General features: G+C 42.9%; 1 protein-coding gene across 1 annotated transcript in view; it reads right to left on the bottom strand.

Moving 5' to 3' along the window:
• Positions 1-24,215, bottom strand: part of LOC139422916 (roundabout homolog 2-like) — a 149,515-nt gene extending 125,300 nt beyond the window's left edge. Inside the window, exons 1-2 of the mRNA XM_071174386.1 lie at positions 24,072-24,215; positions 19,840-20,166 (exon numbers count right to left, since the gene is read on the bottom strand). Coding sequence (XP_071030487.1) covers positions 19,840-20,166; positions 24,072-24,126 — 382 coding nt within the window. The 5' untranslated portion in view covers positions 24,127-24,215. The remainder of the gene's footprint in view (positions 1-19,839; positions 20,167-24,071) is intronic.
• Positions 24,216-26,779: the final 2,564 nt, after the last annotated feature.

The following is a 26,779-nucleotide window of genomic DNA, read 5'->3' as shown; positions in this document are numbered from 1 at the left end:
CGAAAGAATGAGCGTTACACCGAGGCCTCAGGAACGCATCATTATTTTTCTGTTGGTCACATGTCTGTGGAACTTGTTCAGTTTATGTCTCAGTTGTTGAATCTTGTTATGTTCATACAAATATATTCACGTTAAATTTGCTGAAAATAAACGCAGTTGACAGTGAGAGGACGTTTCTTTTTTTGCTGAGTTTAGCTGTGGCCATCTGGTTAGTTGTAAGGACCGACGCCGGCCAGGAGATGCAGGTATGGGGAGTCAGACATTTATTCGGGAACAGACAAGGAAACAAGACAGGAACAGCGTCGGAAAAACACGGGTAACACGGACATAAAATAATTAATCCCGAAGCAGGGAACAGAGCTTGGGAAAAGACAGATATAGGGAAGGTAATGACACAAGTAATTGAGTCCACGTGAGTCCAATGATCGCTTTTTACATGTATGTTAAATACATTCGATCATTTTATTTTTGTCAAAAAATAGTTTCCATATACAGAGTACCAATCAAAGGATTGGACACATCTACTCAATTTAGGGTTTTTCTTTATCTTTACTATTTTATACATTGTGGAATAATAGTGATGACATAAAAACTATGAAATAAAACATGGAATCATGTAGTAACCAGAAATATCCAAATTTATATTTTAATAACAAAAAGATAGTTCTATTTGGTAAAAGACCAAATCCATATTATGGCAAGAACAACTCAAATAAGCAAAGAGAAATGACAGTCCATCATTACATCATATTCTTATTGTACATTATACCTTGAAGCTATTTTATCGCCTCCAGAAAACTCCTTTTACTCTCTGTTCCAGACGTTCTAGATGACCAATTCTTATTGCTTTTAGCCGTACCCTTATCCTACTCCTCCACTGTTCCTCTGGCAATGTAGAGGTGAATCCAGGCCCTGCAGTGCCTAGGTCCACTCCTATTCCCCAGGCGCTCTCTTTTGCCCAGATGGCATCCCCAGCCGCGCCCTCAGAGCATGCGCAGACCAGCTGGCCGGTGTGTTTACGGACATATTCAATCAATCCCTATACCAGTCTGCTGTTCCCACATGCTTCAAGAGGGCCACCATTGTTCCTGTTCCCAAGAAAGCTAAGGTAACTGAGCTAAATGACTACCGCCCCGTAGCACTCACATCCGTCATCATGAAGTGCTTTGAGAGACTAGTCAAGGACCATATCACCTCCACCCTACCTGACACCCTAGACCCACTCCAATTTGCTTACCGCCCAAATAGGTCCACAGACGATGCAATCTCAACCACACTGCACACTGCCCTAACCCATCTGGACAAGAGGAATACCTATGTGAGAATGCTGTTCATCGACTACAGCTCGGCATTCAACACCATAGTACCCTCCATGCTCGTCATCAAGCTCGAGACCCTGGGTCTCGACCCCGCCCTGTGCAACTGGGTACTGGACTTCCTGACGGGCCGCCCCCAGGTGGTGAGGGTAGGCAACAACATCTCCTCCCCGCTGATCCTCAACACTGGGGCCCCACAAGGTTGCGTTCTGAGCCCTCTCCTGTACTCCCTGTTCACCCACGACTGCGTGGCCACGCACGCCTCCAACTCAATCATCAAGTTTGCGGACGACACAACAGTGGTAGGCTTGATTACCAACAACGATGAGACGGCCTACAGGGAGGAGGTGAGGGCCCTCGGAGTGTGGTGTCAGGAAAACAACCTCACACTCAACGTCAACAAAACTAAGGAGATGATTGTGGACTTCAGGAAACAGCAGAGGGAACACCCCCCTATCCACATCGATGGAACAGTAGTGGAGAGGGTAGCAAGTTTTAAGTTCCTCGGCATACACATCACAGACAAACTGAATTGGTCCACTCACACAGACAGCATCGTGAAGAAGGCCCAGCAGCGCCTCTTCAACCTCAGGAGGCTGAAGAAATTCGGCTTGTCACCAAAAGCACTCACAAACTTCTACAGATGCACAATCGAGAGCATCCTGGCGGGCTGTATCACCGCCTGGTATGGAAACTGCACCGCCCTCAACCGTAAGGCTCTCCAGAGGGTAGTGAGGTCTGCACAACGCATCACCGGGGGCAAACTACCTGCCCTCCAGGACACCTACACCACCCGATGTCACAGGAAGGCCATAAAGATCATCAAGGACATCAACCACCCGAGCCACTGCCTGTTCACCCCGCTATCATCCAGAAGGCGAGGTCAGTACAGGTGCATCAAAGCTGGGACCGAGAGACTGAAAAACAGCTTCTATCTCAAGGCCATCAGACTGTTAAACAGCCACCACTAACACTGAGTGGCTGCTGCCAACACACTGACACTGACTCAACTCCAGCCACTTTAATAATGGGAATTGATGGGAAATGATGTAAATATATCACTAGCCACTTTAAACAATGCTACCTTATATAAATGTTACTTACCCTACATTATTCATCTCATACGCATACGTATATACTGTACTCTATATCATCGACGGTATCCTTATGTAATACATGTATCACTAGCCACTTTATACTATACTATGCCACTTTGTTTACATACTCATCTCATTTGTACATACTGTACCCGATACCATCTACTGTATCTTGCCTATGCTGCTCTGTACCATCACTCATTCATATATCCTTATGTACATATTCTTTATCCCCTTACACTGTGTACAAGACAGTAGTTTTGGAATTGTTAGTTAGATTACTTGTTATTACTGCATTGTCGGAACTAGAAGCACAAGCATTTCGCTACACTCGCATTAACATCTGCTAACCATGTGTATATGACAAATAAAATTTGATTTGATTTGATTTGATTTGATTTGATTTGATGACTTCTGTAACCATAATAGCCTTGGTTTCATGCATGTTAACATCAGAAGCCTCCTCCCTAAGTTTGTTTTATTCACTGCTTTAGCACACTCTGCCAACCCGGATGTTCTAGCTGTGTCTGAATCCTGGCTTAGGAAGACCAGCAAAAATTCTGAAATTTTCATCCCAAACTACAACATTTTCAGACAAGATAGAACTGCCAAAGGGGGCGGTGTTGCAATCTACTGCAAAGATAGCCTGCAGAGTTCTGTCCTACTATCCAGGTCTGTACCCAAACAATTTGAACTTCTACTTTTAAAAATCCACCTCTCTAAAAACAAGTCTCTCACCGTTGCCGCCTGCTATAGACCACCCTCTGCCTCCAGCTGTGCTCTGGACACCATATGTGAACTGATTGCCCCCCATCTATCTTCAGAGCTCATGCTGCTAGGCGACCTAAACTGGAACATGCTTAACACCCCAGCCATCCTACAATCTAAGCTTGATGCCCTCAATCTCACAAAATTATCAATGAACCTACCAGGTACCTCCCCAAAGCCTTAAACACGGGCAAACTCATAGATATCATCCTAACCAACTTGCCCTCTAAATACACCTCTGCTGTCTTCAACCAAGATCTCAGCGATCACTGCTTCATTGCCTGCATCCGTAATGGGTCAGCGGTCAAACGACCTCCACTCATCACTGTCAAACGCTCCCTGAAACACTTCAGCGAGCAGGCCTTTCTAATCGACCTGGCCGGGGTATCCTGGAAGGATATTGATCTCATCCCGTCAGTAGAGGATGCCTGGTTATTTTTTTTAAATGTCTTCCTAACCATCTTAAATAAGCATGCCCCATTCAAGAAATTTAGAACCAGGAACAGATATAGCCCTTGGTTCTCCCCAGACCTGACTGCTCTTAACCAACACAAAAACATCCTATGGCGTTCTGCATTAGCATCGAACAGCCCCCGTGATATGCAGCTGTTCAGGGAAGCTAGAAACCATTATACACAGGCAGTTAGAAAAGCCAAGGCTAGCTTTTTCAAGCAGAAATTTGCTTCCTGCAACACTAACTCAAAATAAATTATGGGACACTGTAAAGTCCATGGAGAATAAGAACACCTCCTCCCAGCTGCCCACTGCACTGAAGATAGGAAACACTGTCACCACTGATAAATCCACTATAATTGAGAATTTCAATAAGCATTTTTCTACGGCTGGCCATGCTTTCCACCTGGCTACTCCTACCCCGGTCAACAGCACAACACCCCCCACAGCAACTCGCCCTAGCCTTCCCCATTTCTCCTTCTCCCAAATCCAGTCAGCTGATGTTCTGAAAGAGCTGCAAAATCTGGACCCCTACAAATCAGCCGGATAGACAATCTGGACCCTTTCTTTCTAAAATTATATGCCGAAATTGTTGCCACCCCTATTACTAGCCTGTTCAACCTCTCTTTCGTGTCGTCTGAGATTCCCAAAGATTGGAAAGCAGCTGGGGTCATCCCCTCTTAAAAAGGGGGGACACTCTTGACCCAAACTGCTACAGACCTATATCTATCCTACCCTGCCTTTCTAAGGTCTTCGAAAGCCAAGTCAACAAACAGATTTCCGACCATTTCGAATCTCACCATACCTTCTCTGCTATGCAATCTGGTTTCAGAGCTGGTCATGGGTGCACCTCAGCCACGCTCAAGGTCCTAAATGATATCTTAACCGCCATCGATAAGAAACATTATTGTGCAGCCGTATTCATTGATCTGGCTAAGGCTTTCGACTCTGTCAATCACCACATCCTCATCGGCAGACTCGACAGTCTTGGTTTCTCAAATGATCGCCTCGCCTGGTTCACCAACGACTTCTCTGATAGAGTTCAGTGTGTCAAATCGGAGGGTCTGCTGACCGGACCTCTGGCAGTCTCTATGGGGGTGCCACAGGGTTCAATTCATGGACCGACTCTCTTCTCTGTATACATCAATGATGTCGCTCTTGCTGCGGGTGAGTCTCTGATCCACCTCTACGCAGACAACACCATTCTGTATACTTCTGGCCCTTCTTTGGACACTGTGTTAATAACCCTCCAGGCAAGCTTTAATGCCATACAACTCTCCTTCCGTGGCCTCCAATTGCTCTTAATTACAAGTAAAACTAAATGCATGCTCTTCAACCGATCGCTGCCTGCACCTGCCCGCCTGTCCAACATCACTACTCTGGACGGCTCTGACTTAGAATACGTGGACAACTACAAATACCTAGGTGTCTGGTTAGACTGTAAACTCTCCTTCCAGACCCACATCAAATATCTCCAATCCAAGGTTAAATCTAGAATTGGCTTCCTATTTCGCAACAAAGCATCCTTCACTCATGCTGCCAAACATACCCTTGTAAAACTGACCATCCTACCAATCCTCGACTTTGGCGATGTCATTTACAAAATAGCCTCCAATACCCCACTCAACAAATTGGATGCAGTCTATCACAGTGCAATCCGTTTTGTCACCAAAGCCCCATATACTACCCACCGCTGCGACCTGTACGCTCTTGTTGGCTGGCCCTCGCTTCATACTCGTTGCCAAACCCACTGGCTCCATGTCATCTACAAGACCCTGCTAGGTAAAGTCCCCCCTTATCTCAGCTCGCTGGTCACCATAGCATCACCTACCTGTAGCACGCGCTCCGGCAGGTATATCTCTCTGGTGACCCCCAAAACCAATTTTTTCTTTGGCCGTCTCTCCTTCCAGTTCTCTGCTGCCAATGACATGGAATGAACTATAAAAATCTCTGAAACTGGAAACAATTATCTCCCACTAGCTTTAAGCACCAACTGTCAGAGCAGCTCACAGATTACTGCACCTGTACATAGCCCACGTATAATTTAGCCCAAACAACTACCTCTTTCCCTACTGTATTTTTTTAATATATTTTTTTATTTGGCTCCTTTACACCCCATTATTTTTATTTCTACTTTGCACATTCTTCTTCTGCAAATCTACCATTCCAGTGTTTTACTTGCTATATTGTATTTACTCTGCCACCATGGCCTTTTTTTGCCTTTACCTCCCTTATCTCACCTCATTTGCTCACATCGTATATAGGCTTGTTTATACTGTATTATTGACTGTATGTTTGTTTTACTCCACGTGTAACTCTGTGTCGTTGTATGTGTCGAACTGCTTTGCTTTATCTTGGCCAGATCGCAATTGTAAATGAGAACTTGTTCTCAACTTGCCTACCTGGTTAAATAAAGGTGAAATAAATAAAATAAAATAAAAATTACTTGAAGACACAAAAGGTCAGTCAATCCTTAAAATTTCAAGAACTTTAAAAGTTTCTTCGTGCAGTTTCAAAAACCATCAAGCGCTATGATGAAACTGGCTCTCATGACGACCACCACAGGAAAGGAATACCCAGAGTTACCTCTGCTGCTGAGGACAAGATCATTAGAGTTACCAGCATCAGAAATTGCAGTCCATATAAATGCTTCACATAGTTCACGTAACAGACACAACATTAACTGTTCAGAGGAGACTGGGTGAATCAGGCATTCATGGTCGAATTGCTGCAAAGAAACCACTACTAAAGGACACCAATGAGAAGAAGAGACTTGCTTGGACCAAGAAACACGAGCAATTGACATTAGACCGGTGTAAATATATCCTTTGGTTGGATGAGTCCAAATGTGAGATTTTTGGTTCCAACTGCCGTGTCTTTGTGAGACTAGGTGAACAGACTATCTCCGCATGTGTGGTTCCCACTGTGAAGCATGGAGGAGGTGTCATGGTGTGAGGGTGTTTTAGTGGTGACGCATCCCGTAATTTATTTAGAGTTCAATGCCCACTTAACAGCATGGCTACCACAGCATTCTGCAGCGATACGCCATCCCATCTTGTTTGCGCTTAGTGGGACTATAATTTGTTTTTCAACAGGACAATTACCCAACACACCTCCAGGCTGTGTAGGAGCTATTTGACCATGAAGGAGAGTGATGGAGTGTTGCATCAGATGACTCACCCGACCAACCCAATTGAGATGGTTGGGATGAGTTGGACTGCAAAGTGAAGGAAAAGCAGCCAACAAGTGCTCAGCATATGTGGGAACTCCTTCAAGACTGTTGGAAAAGCATTCCAGGTGAATGTGCAAAGAGTGTGCAACTTTGAAAGGGTGGCTACTTTGAAGAATCTCAAATATAAAATATATTTTAATTTGTTTAACATTTTTTGGGTTACTATTAGTTTTTATGTCTTCACCATTATTCTACAATGTAGAAAATAATCAAAATAAAGAAAAACCCTTGAATGAGTAGGTGTATCCAAACTTTTGACTGGTACTGTATTTTTCTGACTGTTAATGGGGGACATTCAGATGAGTCTTGTGAGGCCTGTGGGCGCCCTAGAGCAAAACATGTACATGTACATGTTAGTGAGAGTCTCACCTTTACACAGAGGGGTCATATAAGTGTGTAGCAAAAACTGTTCAGACGCTACCAACAGAAGTTGGCAGTACCGACTTCAGACGAGTCCCATCTTCAGACGAGTCCCATCTTCAGACGAGTCCCATGTGTGGGTCGTAGGAAAACGTAGAACACCATCCTGTTCGTGAGAGTCCCATCTTTCCATAGAGGGGTCATACTACTTTGTAGGCCAAACTGTTCAGATGCTACATGTGAGAAGACCGATTTTCAGGTTGTCTCCTGGTCTGACACCTTTCTCCAGATATCTCTACCTTAAACTGACAGATTTTTATGGGTATTTTTGTATGATGCTAATAAATTTTCAGCAGGGGCGCGGGCATCGGGAGGGTTAATCAGCTTCTTGATAGGCCACACCCGTCAGGTGGCAAAGGATTAATGCTCACTAACAGAGATGTAAACAAATGTGTGCAAAACATTTGAGAGGAATAAGCTTTTTGTGCTTATGAAACACTTCAGGGATCTTTTATTTCAGATCATGAAACATGGGACCATCACTTTACATGTTGCATTTACATTTTCAGTGTATCTAAAAAAGGATATATTTTTAGAGTTCCACCATCTCCTACTCACACACCTCTTCCTCTCTCAGGAGCTTGATGGTAAGTAAACTTACTTTTACGCATCACTATCTTTTATTTTGTACTGTGCTGGAGATGTTGCTTCTCATGTCAAAGATATAGTACACCATAATGAAAAGAAGATACACTATACACCTCATATCTTAAAACCTCTCTGAACCACCCATACTTGATACGGGATAATTGTCATCAGCAACGCTGAATAGCATAGCGCCACAGTCAAATAATATTACTAGAAAATATTCATATTCATGAAATCACAAATGCAATATTGCAAAACACAGTTTAGCCTTTTGTTAATCAACCTGTCGTCTCAGATTTTGAAATTATGCTTTACAGCGAAAGCAATACAAGCGTTTGTGTAAGTTTATCGATCGCTCAACAAAACAACAAGTACACTTAGCATCAGGTAACTTGGTCACGAAAATCAGAAAAGCAATCAAATGAATCGTTTACCTTTGATGAGCTTCGGATGTTTTCACTCACGAGACTCCCAATTAGACCACAAATGTTCCTTTTGTTCCATAAAGATATTTTTATATCCAAATACCTCCGTTAGTTTGGTGCGTTATGCCCAGGAATCCACCGGAAAGAGTGGTCACGACAATTCAGAGAAAAATTCCAAATTATATCCAAATTATGTCCACAGAAACATGTCAGACGTTTTTTATAATCAATCCTCAGGGTGTTTTTCAAATATCTATTCGATAATATATCAACCGGGACAGTTGGCTGTTCACTAGGACCGGGAGTAACAATGGCCGCCTTTCTCTTTTGTGCACAACTCACTCTGAGAGCCCCTATCCACTTACGCAATGTGGTCGTTCACGCTCATTCTTCAAAATAAGCCTGAAACTATGTCTGAAGACTGTTGACACCTTGAGGAAGCGATAGGAAAATGAATCAGGTTGATATCCCTTTAAATGGAGCAATGGGAGGCTATGGAACATGGAGTTTTCAAAATAGAAGCCACTTCCTGGTTTGATTTTTCTCAGGGTTTCGCCTGCAATATCAGTTCTGTTATACTCACAGACACTATTTTGACAGTTTTGGAAACTTTAGAGTGTTTTCTATCCTAATGTGTCAATTATATGCATATTCTAGCATCTGGTCCTGAGAAATAGGCCGTTTACTTTGGGAACGTTATTTTTCCAAACATAAAGATAGTGCCCCCTAGCTTCAAGAGGTTTTAAGATACTTAAACTCACTTCTTTCTAGTCTAGTATACTGTGCCAAGACCCGCCCATCACTGGTTTTATACCCTAGCTCTTTAGTGGGTGGCTAGCCCACACAATGACAACATTGCCATGGATGACTAGGTCCCCTGACATTTGAAACTGTCAGAAAGTGCATGGTGGCCCAGCTAAGTTCACTCACCTATGATCTTGTTTCTCAACACAGGCTTTACACGGGCTTGACAATTGGGAGGTGGAGGAGGATTAGTACATGAGAGTGGTGTCTGTTGACTGTCGGCAGCCTTTCTCCACGCTCAAGCCACCCTGTCCCCACACCTTCCCAGGACACTCAGGAAGGCATGGCATGGGGCTGGGAAGGCTGTCAGTGTGAGAAAGCGGGACCTATGATTAATGAGAGCTGACTGGGTGCCAAATACCAATTCATACATTCCACTCAGCAGCTCTACTACGGTCTAACCACAATCATAATCTCACAATGGCACTTACCAGAAATGTGTTGAATAATTATTGAACAAACCACTAACTCAGCACCATCTCACCACAATCTAATACAGCACTACATGATCAGTGACTTCAAACACCGCAATGTCTGCCATATCAACCACATCCTCACTGACCACTAAATCCACAAACACCATCACAATATGCAATACTGTACATTGTGTGCAAGCCAAAACATCTGACTACTCCAGGCGTTTATCCTAACCGCCTGTTTGTCTGTCTGGCTGGCTATCTGTCTGGGACGATGAGGACTTATTGACTGACGATTGTCTGATTGGCTGGCTACTCTTCTAAAAGCCAGAGGAGTGTACAGACAGAGAGGTGAGAGGGTGAGTGGGTGGGGGGGAGTCTGTTTGTGAATTATTTATACCAATCAACACCCTCGCATTCCCCCCCGGCTCCCCCACCGCACCTCACCCCTCCTCTCGCAACACATCATCATTAATTTGATTCTGTCAGTCATTATAGCTACTCCTAACCCCATCAGCAGCCAGTCATTCCCATTAAAGCCGTCTGCAGGGGGTCGGGGGGGTCGGGGGGGTCAGAGGGGTGTTTGTGGGTGCTATAATGCTATAACTGAAATAGCGTTCAGCTGCAGTGTTGGAGCGGTCAGTGGGGCGGCTGGGACGTGGGAGGACGGCTGGCTGGGTGTTGCTGACATTGACAGCAAGTGATGATTGTTATTAAAATAATCCCTGGCTATGCTGACAAAACAGCAGAAGCCTGCCGACACTGTGCACGCACTGTGTAACAGCGTCAGAAACACACTTCGTCACAGTGTCAGAAACACACTGTGTGCTCCTCAGACCTGATCCACCTGCCCTCGAAGGCACAATGTTACTAAAGCTGTTTCTTAGGCATCCCAGTCAATTACTTTAGTCAACTATTCAAAAAGTCTAAATAAAATGTAATCTGTATTCACATTAACTAACAATTTTATGCGTGAGAGCCCCTAAAAAGATGGCTTAGAGACAGCCATTGAGTGGGAGACATCTCCTCATTAGTCTGTTTCACACCCAAAGACAACATTCCCACTCAGCACCTGCTATCATTTCCCGTGTTAAGACATGGAGGCAGTCGTCATCGAGATAACTGATTAGCATCTCAATTTGAGCTTTCTCACTATGGGCAAGTCAGGAAGGTATCTGGGTGGATTAATTTTAACCAGAATGTAGGCTAACATTGAGGTCTAATGGGACTAATGTATCTGCATTTTTAAAAGAGGGTGGGGTTAAGGTCAGGGCTAAGGTTCAGCGGCTTGAAAGGGGGTGTCAAAAACAATATCAGAACTAGAGACAGAATTTTGAAAAGGCCAGGCCAAGGTGAAGTCTTCCGCTTTTGCTGTCTCTAACACAGTAATCCCATAGCTATCCTGTCATCTTACCACACACTAACTCAGCATGATTTAAAATACACTACATAATCAGAAGTATGTGGACACCTGCTCGTCGAACATCTCATAAAAAAATAATGGGCATTAATATGGAGTTGGTCCATCATTTGCTGCTATAACAGCCTCCACTCTTCTGGGAAGGCTTTCTAGATGTTGGAACATTGCTGCAGGGATTTGCTTCCATTCAGCCACAAGAGTATTAGTGAGGTTGGGCATTGATGTTGGGCAATTATCCCTGGCTCGCAGTCGGCGTTCCAATTCATCCCAAAGATGTTCGATGGGGTTGAGGTCAGGGCTCTGTGCAGGCCAGTCAAGTTCTTCCACACTGATCTCAACCAAAAAATGATGTATGGACCTCGCTTTGTGCGCAGGAGGCATTGTCATGCTCAAACAGGAAAGGTCCTTTCCCAAACTGTTGCCACAAAGTTGGAAGCACAGAATCGTCTAGAATGTCATTGTATGCAGTAGCGTTTAAGATTTCCCTTCACTGGAACTAAGGGGCCTAGCCCAAACCATGAAAAACAGCCCTTACCATTGTTTCTCCTCCACCAAACTTTATAGATTGGCAACTCTGCATTTGGGCAGGTAGCGTTCTCCTGGCAACCGACAAACCCAGATTTGTACTGCCAGATTGTACTGCCATTTGGTGAAGAGTGATTCGTCACTCCAGAGAACTCGTTTCCACTGCTCCAGAGTAGAATGGCAGAAAGCTTTACACCAGTTTGGAACTCGGAATTGAGTGTTGCAACCGAGGACAGACGATTTTTTACCCTCTATGTGATTCAGCACTCAGCGGTCCCGTTCTGTGAGCTTGTGTGGCCTACTATTTCACAGCTGAGCTGTTGTTGCTCCTAGATATTTCCACTTCACAATAACAGCACATACAGTTGACCGGGGCAGATCTAGCAGGGCATACATTTGACAAACTGACTTGTTGGAAAGGTGGCATCCTATGACGGTGCCACATTGAAAGTCACTGAGTTCTTCAATAAGCCCATTTTACTGCCAATGTTTGTCTATAGAGATTGCATGGCTGTCTGCTCGATTTTATACACATACTTGTGTGTATATATAGCGTATGTACCATTTAGAGATGTATTTAATCTGCATCATGTAATTGTTTTCATATCTCATCCTCCCATGGCATCCCATTGAAAAACAAAAACAATACAAGCCAGCACATCTCCCTCCTACTCACACACTCTTCCCTCCCACCACACACTCTCACACTCACAGCTGTCTAGCTGGAGAACTGATGTGTGTGTCTCAGATATCCTGCGGCTCTTCACCCATAATCCTTTCCCAGGACAGCAGGGCAGTATTGATTACAAACCAGGCAGAGGAAATAGCAGGATGAGGAGAAGAAGAGTACGGAGGGATAACGGATAAAAGCGGAGAACTGAGCGAATTAATATTTATAAGGATCCCCCATGTGACAGGGGAAAAGAGTTAGGAAGGAGAAAGCGGGGAGAGAGGGGATGGGATGCACAAACACACACAGAGTTTTTAGGTTTTGTCTTCGTCCAGCAGCTGTTGGGTTTGAGTGTGAGGGGTGTCCTCCCGGGTGCTCCTTCAGTCTCACATGGGCAGGCTCACGCCAAACACAAATCCACCAGTGTAAAGATCAGCATGTGTCATAACCATACCAACCATACCAACAATGCTTCATCACTGACCCCAGGGCACCGACAGACAGCAAGGCAGATGTCTGATGACAGATTTAATGCAGGAAAAAAGGGTGGGACCCCCCCCCACACCCACCTCTCCTCTCACCCCAGGGAGGAAAGTGTACACCATGTCATCAGGTCATACTTTCCCTTAAGACCCACACTTAAAAACACACTGCAAACCACCAGTGTAGTATGTGAATGAATGTGGATATTTATGTAGCTACAGTATGTGTTTAGCCCATTTGCATTTACAGACCATTCACATTTTGTGCATTGTTTCTTAGTTGTCTGCTATGAGTGTGCAGAATGTTTGTGCAGTGGCAAGGAACCAGTTCAGTTTAGCACATATTGGAGATGTGAATAGTCCAGTGAATATTCAACCCACCCACCCATCCAATACCTTTTAAGAAAGTTGAAGCTCATTTACTAAAAATGTGAAGCTCATTTACTAAAAGCTAAAATGACCCCAGCCATTATGACATCGGCTGCTGTATGTTCATTCACCTCAGTCGATCTACAAACACATAGCCTATTAGCTATAATTAGCCGCTACACATTAATTTACATTAACTCAGCACCGGGATTAAAAACTTTAATTTAATACATACAGAGGGATCTGTTAGAAGAAAGAAAAAAAGTATTAACAAAAGGTAAACAAATAAGCATGATTTACTGATTTATTTTGTGTGCAGTTTTACAGCTAATTCCCTGCAATTATAATTGTGCCATGACTTATGCCATTTTAATATAATATCAGAGCGAGAGTGACTAACAAAATCATTGGGGGCCCCCTGGAAAATAGGGCCCCTGGGCATGTGCCCTGCATTCCCAGTCGATAATTTGGCCATGATTGCTACAAATGTACTGTAGATGAGCGATTTGGAGGCCACAGGATGAGGCCAGTGTTTTTTTAATGGATTTTATAGTAAAGATGTAATTTAACTGTAAAAATGTATGAACTTTTAATGTGCCATGAACACAACCAGTCATGATGTTTCCATCGGATTGTCAAACAAATCACAGCAAAAATGAGGTTACCTTCGATCGATTATCCAAAATAATTCCAGCATCCGAACAGCGTACTGTGCACCCGCCAATGTTCCTTCAATCGCAAGTGGCTGAAACTATCTCACAGGAGAAAGTATCAGAGCGAGTGAAACAGTGCTTCTGTTTAACTATATGTAGCCCATGTATCTGTATCAGATACAGTACATGGCCTACACATACATGTCCTCTGCCTCTGCAACGATTATCAGCAGCAAATAAATGCTTATTGTATCCCCCTAGAGCAGGGCTCTCCAACCCTGTTCCTGGACAGGGTTGGAGAGCTTCTCACTCCAACCCTAAAGTAGCGCACTTGATTCGAATAATTAGCTTGATGATAAGCTTGATAATAATAATTAGCTTGATGATAAGCAGGTTAGTTACAACTGAGTTTGGAGTGAAAATCTATAGGAGGGGAGCTCTCCAGGAACAGGGTTGGAGAGCCCTGCCCATGAGTCTAAGGGCCTGAGGCTGGCCTCGTCAAAAACCAGGCTTCCTTAATACGGGTAAGCCTGGGGAAGTTCATGGCAGAAAAATAGCTAAATAGGGGTGGAGACCCGGTGTAAATCAGTGACGCCTCACTATACATCAAACCAATAAAATGCCTTTCTTGTGCAGAGATCCAATAGTGCTCACTAGATTAGTGTCTTAGGTGCAACAGTGCATGATGATTATTTTTTACAGTCTATGGTGAGGATGGCTGGGAAATCGCTGATTAAAACCCCATCAAAATACAGTATGTTGATGTATGTTGATTTTGTGTGTAGAGCACACTTCTGACAAAACATTATTTTAAATTCCTCCAGGTTTTGCTCCATTTTCTGCTATGTTGCAAACTAGCATACAGAACAATTCTCTCTAAAATGTGTCCTTCCTGGTTTGAAAACAGTGACGAACAGAACACATAGCACCAACGGGCATGTGGGGGGAAGGGTTGTTTAAATGTAACATCCAATCAAATTCTTGCCATTGGGAGCCAACTGACCATTCAAACCGTTTTTGCAATACAAAATTCTCCAAACCTCCAAGGGAGGCTTGACAGTGACGTGATTTTGGAGGTATGGTAACATGAGACTACTACAGAGCTAACATATGGAATTGTTTTAAGATGGTCCTACCAAGGATAATTAAGGGATATGACTTTTAGGACCCCTGTAGGTATAAAAAATGTATATAAAAAAACATTTTGAATAAACATTGAATTTGGCCGTACTGCTATTAGCCCATATACATGCATTGAATAACAGATGAATACATATTCAAACATAGTCAAACATTTTATCAAAAGGAAGCATGTTTTGAGATACATTAGAAAGCTCTGAAGGTATCCCCTTACCAAGTTACCTTCAGATGATCTATATAGCACATTTCAGACATGAATGCAATGCGCTTCACAGGAAAAAAAAACAAAAAAAACAATGCAAATAAAAACAGAAATATTTACTACAAAACGAACACAACAAACAAAAGAATAACAATAAAAAAAGAAACAGAAAGACCAAAAAAGCACCCTAAGCAAATGCTCAGCTAAAAAGGTGTGTTTTACGATATATGTCCACAGTTTAAATGTGTCCACAGTTTAAATATGTCCACAGTTTAAATGTGTCAACAGTTTAAATATGTCCACAGTTTAAATATGTCCACAGTTTAAATGTGTCCACAGTTTAAATGTGTCCACAGTTTAAATATGTCCACAGTTTAAATGTGTCAACAGTTTAAATATGTCCACAGTTTAAATATGTCCACAGTTTCAGCACCCCTCAGGCTCTGCCTCTCCGTGCCTCTTGGTCCTAGGCTTTGGGGATAGTTAAAAGGCCAGTGCGCTGGAGGACATGAGGGACCTACTGGGTACGTAAACTCAAAAGCAGGTCTGATATGTATCGGGGTGCACAATCGTAGATAGATTTAAAAAACAATAGAATAGTCTTAAAATGTATTCTAAAACTCACAGGCAGCCAGTGCAGAGACTTCAAAACCAGTGAAATGTGTGCTCTCCGTCTGATCTTGGTCATTATCTTTCTGTATGTTTTGCAGTTGACCAATGGCTTTCTTAGGTAGACCAGACAGGAGAGCATTACAGTAGTCAAGCCTGCTTGTAATAAAAGCATGGATAAGTCTCTCTGTATCAGCCTGAGATAGAAATGACCGCACCGTGGGAATGTTCCTCAGTTGGTAAAATCTGTAGCAACTTCAGAAGTAAGATAATGTTTTTTAATAATGCGTTCAGTATTACCCTGTAATATGAGCAACAAGGTAGTAAAAATACACAGTGGTGATCAGATAAAGCAGTGTCAACAATAGAGGTTACATCAATAGAAAGTCCCTTGGTAATAACCAGGTTGAGAGTACGGCCGCGGTTATGGGTGAACCCAGTAACATGTTGGATAAAGTCCATAGACCTAAAAGGATTCATAAATTCAATGGCCTTGGAGGCCGTCTCTTTGTCAAAATGAATATTAAAATCGACCAACACGATGATTTTATCATAGTTCTCAAGGACAATAGACAATAGCTCAGAGAAATCAGTAAAGAAAGTGGGGCTGTGCTTTGGTGGCCTACACAGGGTTAGAGCCAGCACTAGGTGCTGACTTAAACAGTATAGCATAATGCTCAAAAGACCCAAAGTTGCCAAATGAAATGTCCTTACAGCTGAGAGCATTAGTAAAAATAGAGGTTGTCCCCCGCAGCCTTTTTAATTTTGGGGGAAGAGGCTTCAATAAGAGCGGCACTACAGTCTGAAGACAGCCAATGCTTTAGTGAGAAACGTGCAATCAACGTTGCCCTCACTAATGAGGTCATTCACAAGAAAGGTTTTACTAGTGATTGCTCTAACATTTAAAAGCAACACATTTAATGAGTGTGGGCCACACCTGGGCATCTGCATCATGGTAACCAATGGAATAACAACCAAATGATGAACGTTACAACATGTTCTAACAGTCTCCAATCTATCAGAATGGTAGGATATAACAGTTTGTATGAACTCAGTAGAAGGCGGAGTTAGAGGAAGATAAATTAGGCTACTCACAATAACCATAGGGCCATTTTTACGGGAGTTGATGGGGGTCGTAGAGCAAATTAAAGAACACCATTGTGAGAGTCTCATCTTATCCATAGAGGGGTCATATTAATGTTAAGGCCAAACCGTTCGGACGCTAAAGACATTTTCGTGAGAAGACCGATTTTCGAGATGTCTCATGGTCTGACAAACACCGCTGTAGCTCTGCCAAATTCCATCGTAGATGTGAAAGGACGACATATGCGGATGCAGTGGATTTAAACGCAACCCAGCTCATGACGCCCCTTGGTGATGTGAGGCCTGAGGCAATTGCATCTTCTGCATAATGGTAAGGCTGCCAGTGACGAACTACCCTAAAATTGACCAATGTATTTTTTTCTCTGACATGGGCTTTTTGAGTGACTGTCAATGAGTGATATATAACAAGAGAAAAACTGCTGATGCACAAACACGTTTCGAAATTGCAACTTGTGTATTCCACTATTCTAACTCTCAACAGTAAGTGGAGACCCCAAACGAGTTCTTAAAAATATATATATATACATTACCAGTCAAAAGTTTGGACACACTTACTCATTCCAGTGTCTTTCTTAATTTTTTACAATGTTCTACATTGTAGAATAATCGTGAAGACATCACAACTATGAATTAACACAAATGGAATCATGTAGTAAACAAAAAAGTTTTGCACACTCTTGGCATTCTCTCAACCAGCTTCATGAGGTAGTCACCTGGAATGCATTTCAATTAACAGGTGTGCCTTGTTAAAAGTTAATTTGTGTTGGGCCTCCCGGGTGGCGCAGTGATTAAGGGCGCTGTACTGCAGCGCCAGCTGTGCCACCAGAGACTCTGGGTTCGCGCCCAGGCTCTGTTGTAACCGGCCGCGCCTGGGAGGTCTGTGGGGCAACGCACAATTGGCAGAGCGTCATCTGGGTTAGGGAGGGCTTGGCCGGTAGGGATATCCTTGTCTCATTGCGCACCAGCGACTCCTGTGGCGGGCCGGGCGCACTGCGCGCCAACAAAGGTTGCCAGGTGCACGGTGTTTCCTCCGACACATTGGTGCAGCTGGTTGGATGTGCACTGTGTTAAGAAGCAGTGCGGCTTGTTTGGGTTGTGTATCGGAGGACGCATGACCTTCAACCTTCGTCTCTCCCGAGCCCGTACGGGAGTTGTAGCGATGAGACAAGAAAGTAGCTACTAAACAATTGGATACCACGAAAAAGGGGTAAAAAAAATCACACACCATTTTTTTTTTTTTCATTTGTGGAATTTATTTCCTTCTTAATGAGTTTGAGGCGATTAGTTGTATTGTGACAAGGTAGGGGTATACAGCAGACAGCCCTAGCCTTAAGTCCATATTATGGCTAGAACAGCTCAAATAAGCAAAGAGAAATGATAGTCCATCATTACTTGAAGACATGAAGGTCAGTCAATTCAAAACATTTAAAGAACTTTGAAAGTTTCTTCAAGTGCAGTCGCAAAAACCATCAAACGCTATGATGAAACTGGCTCTCATGAGGACCGCCACAGGAAAAGAAGACCCAGAGTTACCTCTGCTGCAGAAGATAAGTTGATTAGAGTTACCATCCTCAGAAATCAGCAATTAACTGCACCTCAGATTGCACCTCAGAGAGTTCAAATAACAGACACATCTCAACATCAACTGTTCAGAGGAGACTGCATGAATCAAGCCTTCATGGTTGAATTGCTGCAAAGAACTACTAAAGGACACCAAAAGAAGAAGAGACTTGTTTGGGACAAGAAACATGAGCAATGGACATTAGACCAGTGGAAATGTGTCCTTTGGTCTGATGATTTTTTATTCCAACCGCCGTGTCTTTGTCAGACGTCGAGTAGGTGAACGGATTATTTCCGCATGTGTGGTGAAGCATGGAGGAGGAAGTGTGGTAGCGTGGGGGTGCTGTTCTGGTGACACTGTCTGTGATTTATTAAGAATTCAAGGCACACTTACCAGCATGGCTACCACAGCATTCTGCAGCAATACGCCATCCTGTCTGGTTTGCACTTAGTGGAACTATCGTTTTTTTTTTCAACAGGACAATGACCCAAGAAACCTACAGGCTGTGTAAGGGCTAACTTACAAAGAAAGAGAGTGATGTAGTGCTGCATCAGATGACCTGGCCTCCACAATCACCTGACCTCAACCCAATTGAGATGGTTTGGGATGAGTTGGACTGCAGAGTGAAGGAAAAACAGCCAACAACTGCTCAGCATATGTGGGAACTCCTTCAAGACTGTTGGAAAAGCATTCCAGGTGACTACCTCATGAAGCTGGTTGAGAGAATGCAAGGCTGTCATCAAGGCAAAGGGTGGGTACTTGGGTTACTACATAATTCCATATGAGTTATTTCCTAGTTTTGATGTCTTCACCATTATTCTACAATGTAGATAATAGTCAAAATAAAGAACAATCCTTGAATGAGTAGGTGTGTCCAAACTCTTGACTGGTACTGTATATATATGGGTCCAGACCTCATTTGTAGCTATAGTCCTGCTCTACCCACACACAGTTGCATTTAAGTTTAAAAAAAAATGTAACACCTCATTTAACGTCAAGCCCTCCCATCCCAGAGGCCACATTAACTTCCCAGTGAGGGGCAGAGAGAGTGCACGACGTCAAACAGAAATCAAAGAACAATCTAGAGACTTCATCCATTTTTCATGATATTTTTCATTTAGCCTCTTAGGACCCCAGTAATGGCAATCAATAGATCAAGCTGCTGTCACACCGTTAAGACCTATAGGGACCACTATATAGGTCTATAAACACACACACACACACACACACACACACACACACACACACACACACACACACACACACACACACACACACACACAAACACACACACACACACACACACACACACACACACACACACACTTTATTCAATACAATAGTATTCTCTCCAATTATTCTCTATAATTATACTTCTTCATAACTATAATTTATGACTGCAATATTACCATCCACAAAATATGTGCTACTACTATCATTTTAATGGTCATATCATCGAGTTTACAATAACAGCATCATTAAAACACATACACATATAGGCAACACAGCTCGTCCAATGGGGCACTCTATCTTTCCAATTTCATGGCACTCATCCATAACATAAAGAATTGTGGGTGGGACTTACATGCTACTTCTAATGATGCGTTTCTGCTCACTGCCTCCCCCAGGTAATTGCGGGCCACACACACGTAGCTGCCGTCGTCTGGCTTGCTGCGTCGGCCGTGGACGATGCGCAGGAAGAAGAGGGAGCCGCTGGGCAGCAGCATGCGGTGGGAACGGGGGTTGTCCCGGTCTGTCTCCACCCGCTCCCCGTCCTTGTACCACTCCACCGTGGGGGCGGGACGCCCCTCCGCCTTGCAGTTGAGGGTGGCCGGCTCCCCCTTGGACACGATGAGGTCAGAGGGGTGCTCCACGATCCGAGGAGGGGAGTCATCCTGACGCAGACGAGATCCTGGGAGGAGAAGATTGGAGAAATGATTAGCTACACATATGCCAACATAAGATATGTTCAGTAATACCAACTGACAATATCGGTAAGTCCGGATTGATGTGTAAAATATACAGGGAGAAAGTCTGAGAGAAAGCCTATAAATGAGTGCCAGGCCCTGACAGGCAGCACACACACCATGGCACCACACAAAAACGAGCCGCAATATCCACACTGACAGACAGAAGCCAGAGAGTTATTATGGCTAATTAGATTTTTCATTTACACATTCCGTCAAGTGCTGTGTTCCTCTTAGATGCTGCTGGGTGGTGAGTGGGTGAGAGAGTTGGTTGTTAGTGTGTGTAGCAAATAAATGTTGAATGTTGATTTCTATTTCTAAGCGTGTCTTCAGATAGGCCCATTGGGGATATAGAAAAGCATAATCAACATGTTTGTGTGTCTTCTGTTCCTCTTTGACAGAATCAGACTTTTGCATTCAATGTGTATGAGGAGTCTGTTTCTCTGTCCCTCACCCAGGGTTTGATGTCACCGTGAACAAGTCAACAGGAACACATTCCTGTGTGTCAGCTGGAAGTGGAGGAAAAGCAACCCAACCATGCTGTGGGAAAGAGAGGAAGCAGCAAGTGTTTGATGTCATTACCAAGTGCTTGCTCCCACACTGCCTCCAGCTCTACCTAGTACCCACAACCCTCCTCTTCTCCCCTTGTCTGTGTTGGTGACGCAGTGAGGCATCACAACACAACATGATTCTATCATTACTCATACCAAGACAAATGGGATATGACAAACACTACTCTGTTTTTCTGTGTAAGGATGGGAGTGAGCACTTAACAGGGTAACCTGGGAGAGAGCTATAGTGTTCAGTTGGATGACGAGACTATCTGAGCCATGACAGAAATATGTTTTAGTAATGGGTTTAGTTTTCTGCAACTGTTGCTCTTTCAAGTCTGCACAGCTCTCCTTGATGGGAAATCTGCTAACAATACACAAAATAAGTCTATTTCCAGCTTCTCAAATCCATCAGACTCTACCTAATCCAACAGGTGTTGCTAACCTGAGCGAAGCTGCCAGCCACTGGCATGCCACACTCCAAAACGCCACTCTCAGATAATTACCAATACCCAGCCCACTCAAGTGTGCCGACTCCCTGCCCGTCTGACTTACTCTGACTCCCCCTCCCTTCCCCACACCCACACCCACCCCCACCTAGTGTTTAATGGCCCTAATGGGGACTGGCTGGATCCATTCAACTACAACCACAGTTATAAATTCATACGTAACCAAAGATATCCACCCTCCAAAAAGCTTCTCATTTCATTAGTCCCTTCAGTGAGCCTGTTCATGGAACTGCCCACGCAATTCATGCACTCAGTTTCACCCAAGTCCTGAGAGCAAGTACAGAAACTGAAACAGACTAATGCTCATTACAGCCACCCAGGGCTTACTCTACTATGGCCCTGCATATGAGCAGTGGTTTTTATCCCTGAATAAACTAGTCTTAAAGGTCTCCCGACAACCTGAACTTTCTGAGATAAGGTTTCCCCATAGAGCAGCTATGGTCTTTCCAAACTCATTACTCTCTACCTTATCTTTCTCTCTCTGAGGTAAAACTGTACGCCCAGGCGACAGCAGAAATGTCATGGCTACGCTTGACTGGGATTTAGCTGCACTCTGGCTAAACAAAAACATATGAAAACAGCATCTCCCTCTGCACTTTAACTCTGACCATATCAACTGTCACATCCATTTCGGCTGACATCCCTCTCCTACTGAACATAGCTGTTGGCTGGAATATTCATAAAGGGAAGTGTACTGAGGGAACCCAGTCAGTCAGAATAGTTATGGTAATACCATCACCTACCACTGATATCAACACGCTGTACCAATATTGACAAATTATGATGTCCCTTGAAATTACAGTGGAATAACAATTATACTTTTAAAGTGCATGTACAATGAATGTATTTTAATTGCTGATTGGTGAACTGCACTGTGCACATAGAGTTTGCACTTCACCCAATGTGCAGTTATCAGGAATTGACTGAATATAGACTAATGATATTGACCATCTTGGACTCTCCCATCACAGCAGAGGATGATCATGTGTCTTTCTCTGTGACATGGCATTGTCTCATAATGTTTCTGTTTAATCTCAAGCTTACTTTCAATAACACAGCGCTGCCAAGACCTTGCCATTTAATCACCCACAGACAGTCAAATGGCCTTTTGCCAAAAACTCTCCATGTCACCCTCTTTCATACACAACAACAACACACATGCACAGGCAGAAAACAACCTCAAAGCCAACTTGACAAAGTTATAAAGCAAAAAATCGATGAAGAGAGAGGCGGGTGAGTGTGTGTGAAAGAGAGTGAAAGACAGAGAGAGATACTGCTACTAAAACACAATAAAATACTCATACTAGCACACAGTATAACACCTGCTACCCAATTGTACAGGTACAGGAGTTGAATGAAAGCCCTGTAAGAGTGGTTAAGAGCGTTGGGCAAGTAATTGAAAGGTTTCTGGTTCAAATCCATGAGTGAAATGGTGAAAAAATGGTGAAAAATATGTTGATGTGCCCTTGAGCAGGGCACTTAACCATATTTGCTCCTGTAAGTCGCTCTGGATAAGAGAGTCTGCTAAATGACTAAAATGTAAATGTGGTAGAATATAAGCAATGGAGTGGGGCATCACTGTGTATATGGTAGTCAACAGCCATAGGGATGGAACCAGCCCCCTCTCTCACCAAATCAATGCTTTCAATGTGGACATGGTCATCAAAAACAGCTGCATGTCCAGTGGGGGACAACACAGTGGCATTTCCCTGGAAAGCCCATATCCATCAACTTCATCCATTTTTTCCCCTTCTTTACATTTCTTAGACACTATTGATGTCCCTCTAAATTCTTAAATGGAAAATCCACTCAAAATGATATTTTGCAATTTTTTTCAGTCTGCTGTTGCCAGTCCCAAAATGTTTTCTATGTCAGCAGTCAAGTTTTCAAGACGTAGGACTCATCATGGTGATGTGGCAAGTGACACTGTGCTTCTTGAAAATCCAATATCTTAAAAACTTGACTGCTGACATGCAAAACATTTGGGACTGGATTAACTGTGGAGGAATGAAAAAAATACCAAAATATAGTTTGTAAGTGGATTTTTTCTTTAAGACTGTGAAAATGTAGTAGGACATCAATGGTGTCTATTAAATATAAAGAATGGGGTGACAACTTATTATTAACAAAAGAAAGATGACAATGAAAGTGAAAGCTGCTGCCTATTAAATATTGTCAGTCACCTATGGGTAATTGACACAATACAGTGCTGAATGTCATTAAATGGAAACCGAATAAATGGTGCTTTCATTTATCAGCCAAGGGCAAAATTAAACCTTTCAAATCCTCCCTAATGATAGACTTACATCAATTAGGAAAATGTATTCATGAACAATTAAATGAATCAGGGACCCCTAAATAAGCATATGTTTCGAATTGCAATATATGATTAATTTGTATGATATTTAATAAAATGTCAACGATTTCAATCGATAAAAAACACATTGACAATCCATTGCTCATAAAATAGTCTGGTGCATCAAAGCCACGTTGAAAGGATCAACCCCTGCATGTTGAGACACATTAACGCGCAAACAGAAACCACATGTGTGCACCCCTTTTTCGCCTGCTTTTTGCAACGTTTTGAAATGAGGAATAAACAGAAGAAGTCAGGCAAAATACAGTTGCTACTGCAGGTGCTCTAATCAAACGCGGGGTTGTTCGATGTTTTAGGTGGGGTACTCACACTTAGACTATGTGTATATGTAAAACGAAAAAGAGGGGAAAGCTATGTTTTTATTACAAACTTAATTGCGCTGACCAAATCAAATGAAAGGTTCCAGGACTTACCGTTGACTTGGGTGTGCAATAGTCCATAGAAAAATAAAAACCGTAGTAGACCCATTCTGGCATAGTAACCGTCCACGGTATATTAGCGCAAAACTCGTCAGATAGACTTCTTTACCTTGCTTATTGTGCGACTCTGTAGTCGGTTCTGAGCATATAAACTGTTGAATTTTAATATAAATAATGTAAATTATATTTTAATGGACAACGAAATCATTCACGATACGACTTCATGTTTTCTCACCAAGAGCGCACCCGATGGGTAGCCTACTTCTCCACACAACATTTGGAGGTGTCTCATCACCAGACACTAACCAAAGAGCGACGATGTGCTCGCCTCATAGCATCACCCTGACCGGCTCCCAGAGCCTATTTCATGCAATGCTCCTTCTAGCTAAAATCGTCGAAAACGAAGCCCATAGGCTACAATATATAATATTAATGGTCTGAATGACCATCATTTTGAAAATATCACTCCGACGGAATACGCGCAGTTCAGTAACCTACAGGCGGGACGGGACGGTTGTGAGACAGCGGTGGTGGACTGTGGTGGTTTCAGACCGAGGTGAATAGCTGCACAGTTACAGCCCCCTTCCTCGTGGAACTGTACATTGGTAGCCTACAGTAGTAGTTGGCTACACAACGCGAATACGCAGACTTCCATCAAACCATCTCAGAATGTGCTATTTAGAGGTTGTCCTATGCGCTGATCTGAAGTCAGTTTAGGTTTATATTAGAGGGGCAAACTAGTCCTAGATCTGAACTGTCGACACAGCTACAGAGCGCTGTGGAAACCACATACAAATCACATAACTACATTAGGCTATGCCAATATTTCTTGGGGAGATTTGCGCATAGAAATGTTGTTTGGATATGGTGTTTAAATTGCTATGCATTTGATTTGCAAAACAAGGCAATTAATTTAATAGCACTGCTATGTACGCCTTATAACATATGGAGTAGGCTAAACATCAAATAAAATTGTATTGGTCACATGCACATATTTAGGAGATGTTTTTGCGGGTGTAGCGAAATGTTCCTAGCTCCAACAGTGCAGTAATATCTAACAATTCACAACAATACACACAAATCTAAAAGTAAAAGAATGGAATTAAGAAATATATAAATATTAGATCGAGCAATGTAGGAGTGGCATTGACAAAAATACAGTAGAATAGAATACAGTATACATCAAAGTGCAATCAAGTTGCGTCCTCTATCGACGACATGGTTATCTCTTAGATATCATCTGGCATAGACAGAATGTGACTGCAAAGTGGTTTGTTCCTATATGGCAATTCTCTCAGTGAATATCAATGACAACTTGACTGCTAATAGCCCATGGCACATACTGTCTACTGCCAGCAGTCGATTCCATCCACATGAATAAGAGGAATGAAAACCCTGGGCTTTGTTCTTGATGAACTGGGCACTCAATGAGCTATTGACAGAAATACTCCTCCCAACAAGCACATTCAATAATGCTTATCTACTGATGATAATTTAGTTAGCCCAGTGAACTGAATTGAAATGTACTGTCACTTTTTGGTTAATCACTTGACTATAAAGGGAGGCATCATCTAAAGCAGGGGTCAGCAGCAGGCGGACCGCTAGCCTAAACTGGGCCATGAGTCATTTTTTGGCCCCCCAAAGTTTTTAGTAAAAAATAAATAAAACATTTAAAAAGACTGTAAAATCAGCAAAACATTTCTTTAATTCAGGAAATCTTTTCCCAAGTCTTCCCACAAATAAAAAAAAAGACATGATTGTGTCTCAATGTATGAAGTTATTGTTATTTTAAAATACGATCTCTTTTTGTGTTTAGTTGTGGTCAATTTGCAGCCTGCAAATTATTCTAATTATGTTCCAGCCCTTTGACCATCCACTCCCACAAAAATTGTCCCGTGGCTGAATCTAGTTGCCTACCCCTGATCTATGGTGTCAGGAGAAATCCAGGTGGTGGAGAAATGTGTGTATTTTTTTTCCCTGTTGAGAAAAAGGTAAATGTGTGATTGTAGGTGTAAAGTGAGGTGGTTCATCGTAGATTGCCATTCTATAGGTAGATTTTTGGTTGTGATTAACCAAAAATTCACAGTAAATGTTAGTTAGTCCACAAGGCAAACTAAATGATCACCTGTGCAACTAAAAAACTGTAGATCAGCTTTACTCCACACAGAGATTCATACAAAGCTCTCCCCCGCACTCCATTTGGCAAATCTGACCTTAACTCAAATCTGACCATAATTCCTGCTTACAAGCAAAAACTTAAACAGGAACAACCAGTGGCGTGCTCAATATGGAAGTGGTCCGATGAAGAGGATGCTGAGCTACAGGACTGCTTCACTAGTACAGACTGGAATATGTTCCAGGATTCATCTGATGGCATTGAGGAGTTTACAACATCAGGCACGCAAGCCCCCCAGATGAGCTAAATGCCTTCCATGCCCGCCTCGAGGCAAGCAACACTGAACCATGTATGAGAGCACCAGCGTTTTCAGACGACTGTGTGATCACGTTCTCCGTAGTTTATGTGAACAAGACTTTTAAACAGATTAACATTCACAAGGCTGCAGGGCCAGACAGACGATCAGGATGCGTACTCAGAGCATACGCTGTCCTGCTGGGCAAGTATTTTCACTGACATTTTCAACCTCTATCTGACCCAGTCTGTAATACCTACATGTTTCAAGCAGACCACTATAGGTAAATCA

This window comes from Oncorhynchus clarkii, chromosome 12 (genome assembly GCF_045791955.1).
Source record: "Oncorhynchus clarkii lewisi isolate Uvic-CL-2024 chromosome 12, UVic_Ocla_1.0, whole genome shotgun sequence".
Taxonomy (NCBI): Eukaryota; Metazoa; Chordata; class Actinopteri; order Salmoniformes; family Salmonidae; genus Oncorhynchus; species Oncorhynchus clarkii.
The sequence above is the reverse complement of the archived record's forward strand: the minus strand, read 5'-3'. Positions and strand labels throughout refer to the sequence as shown.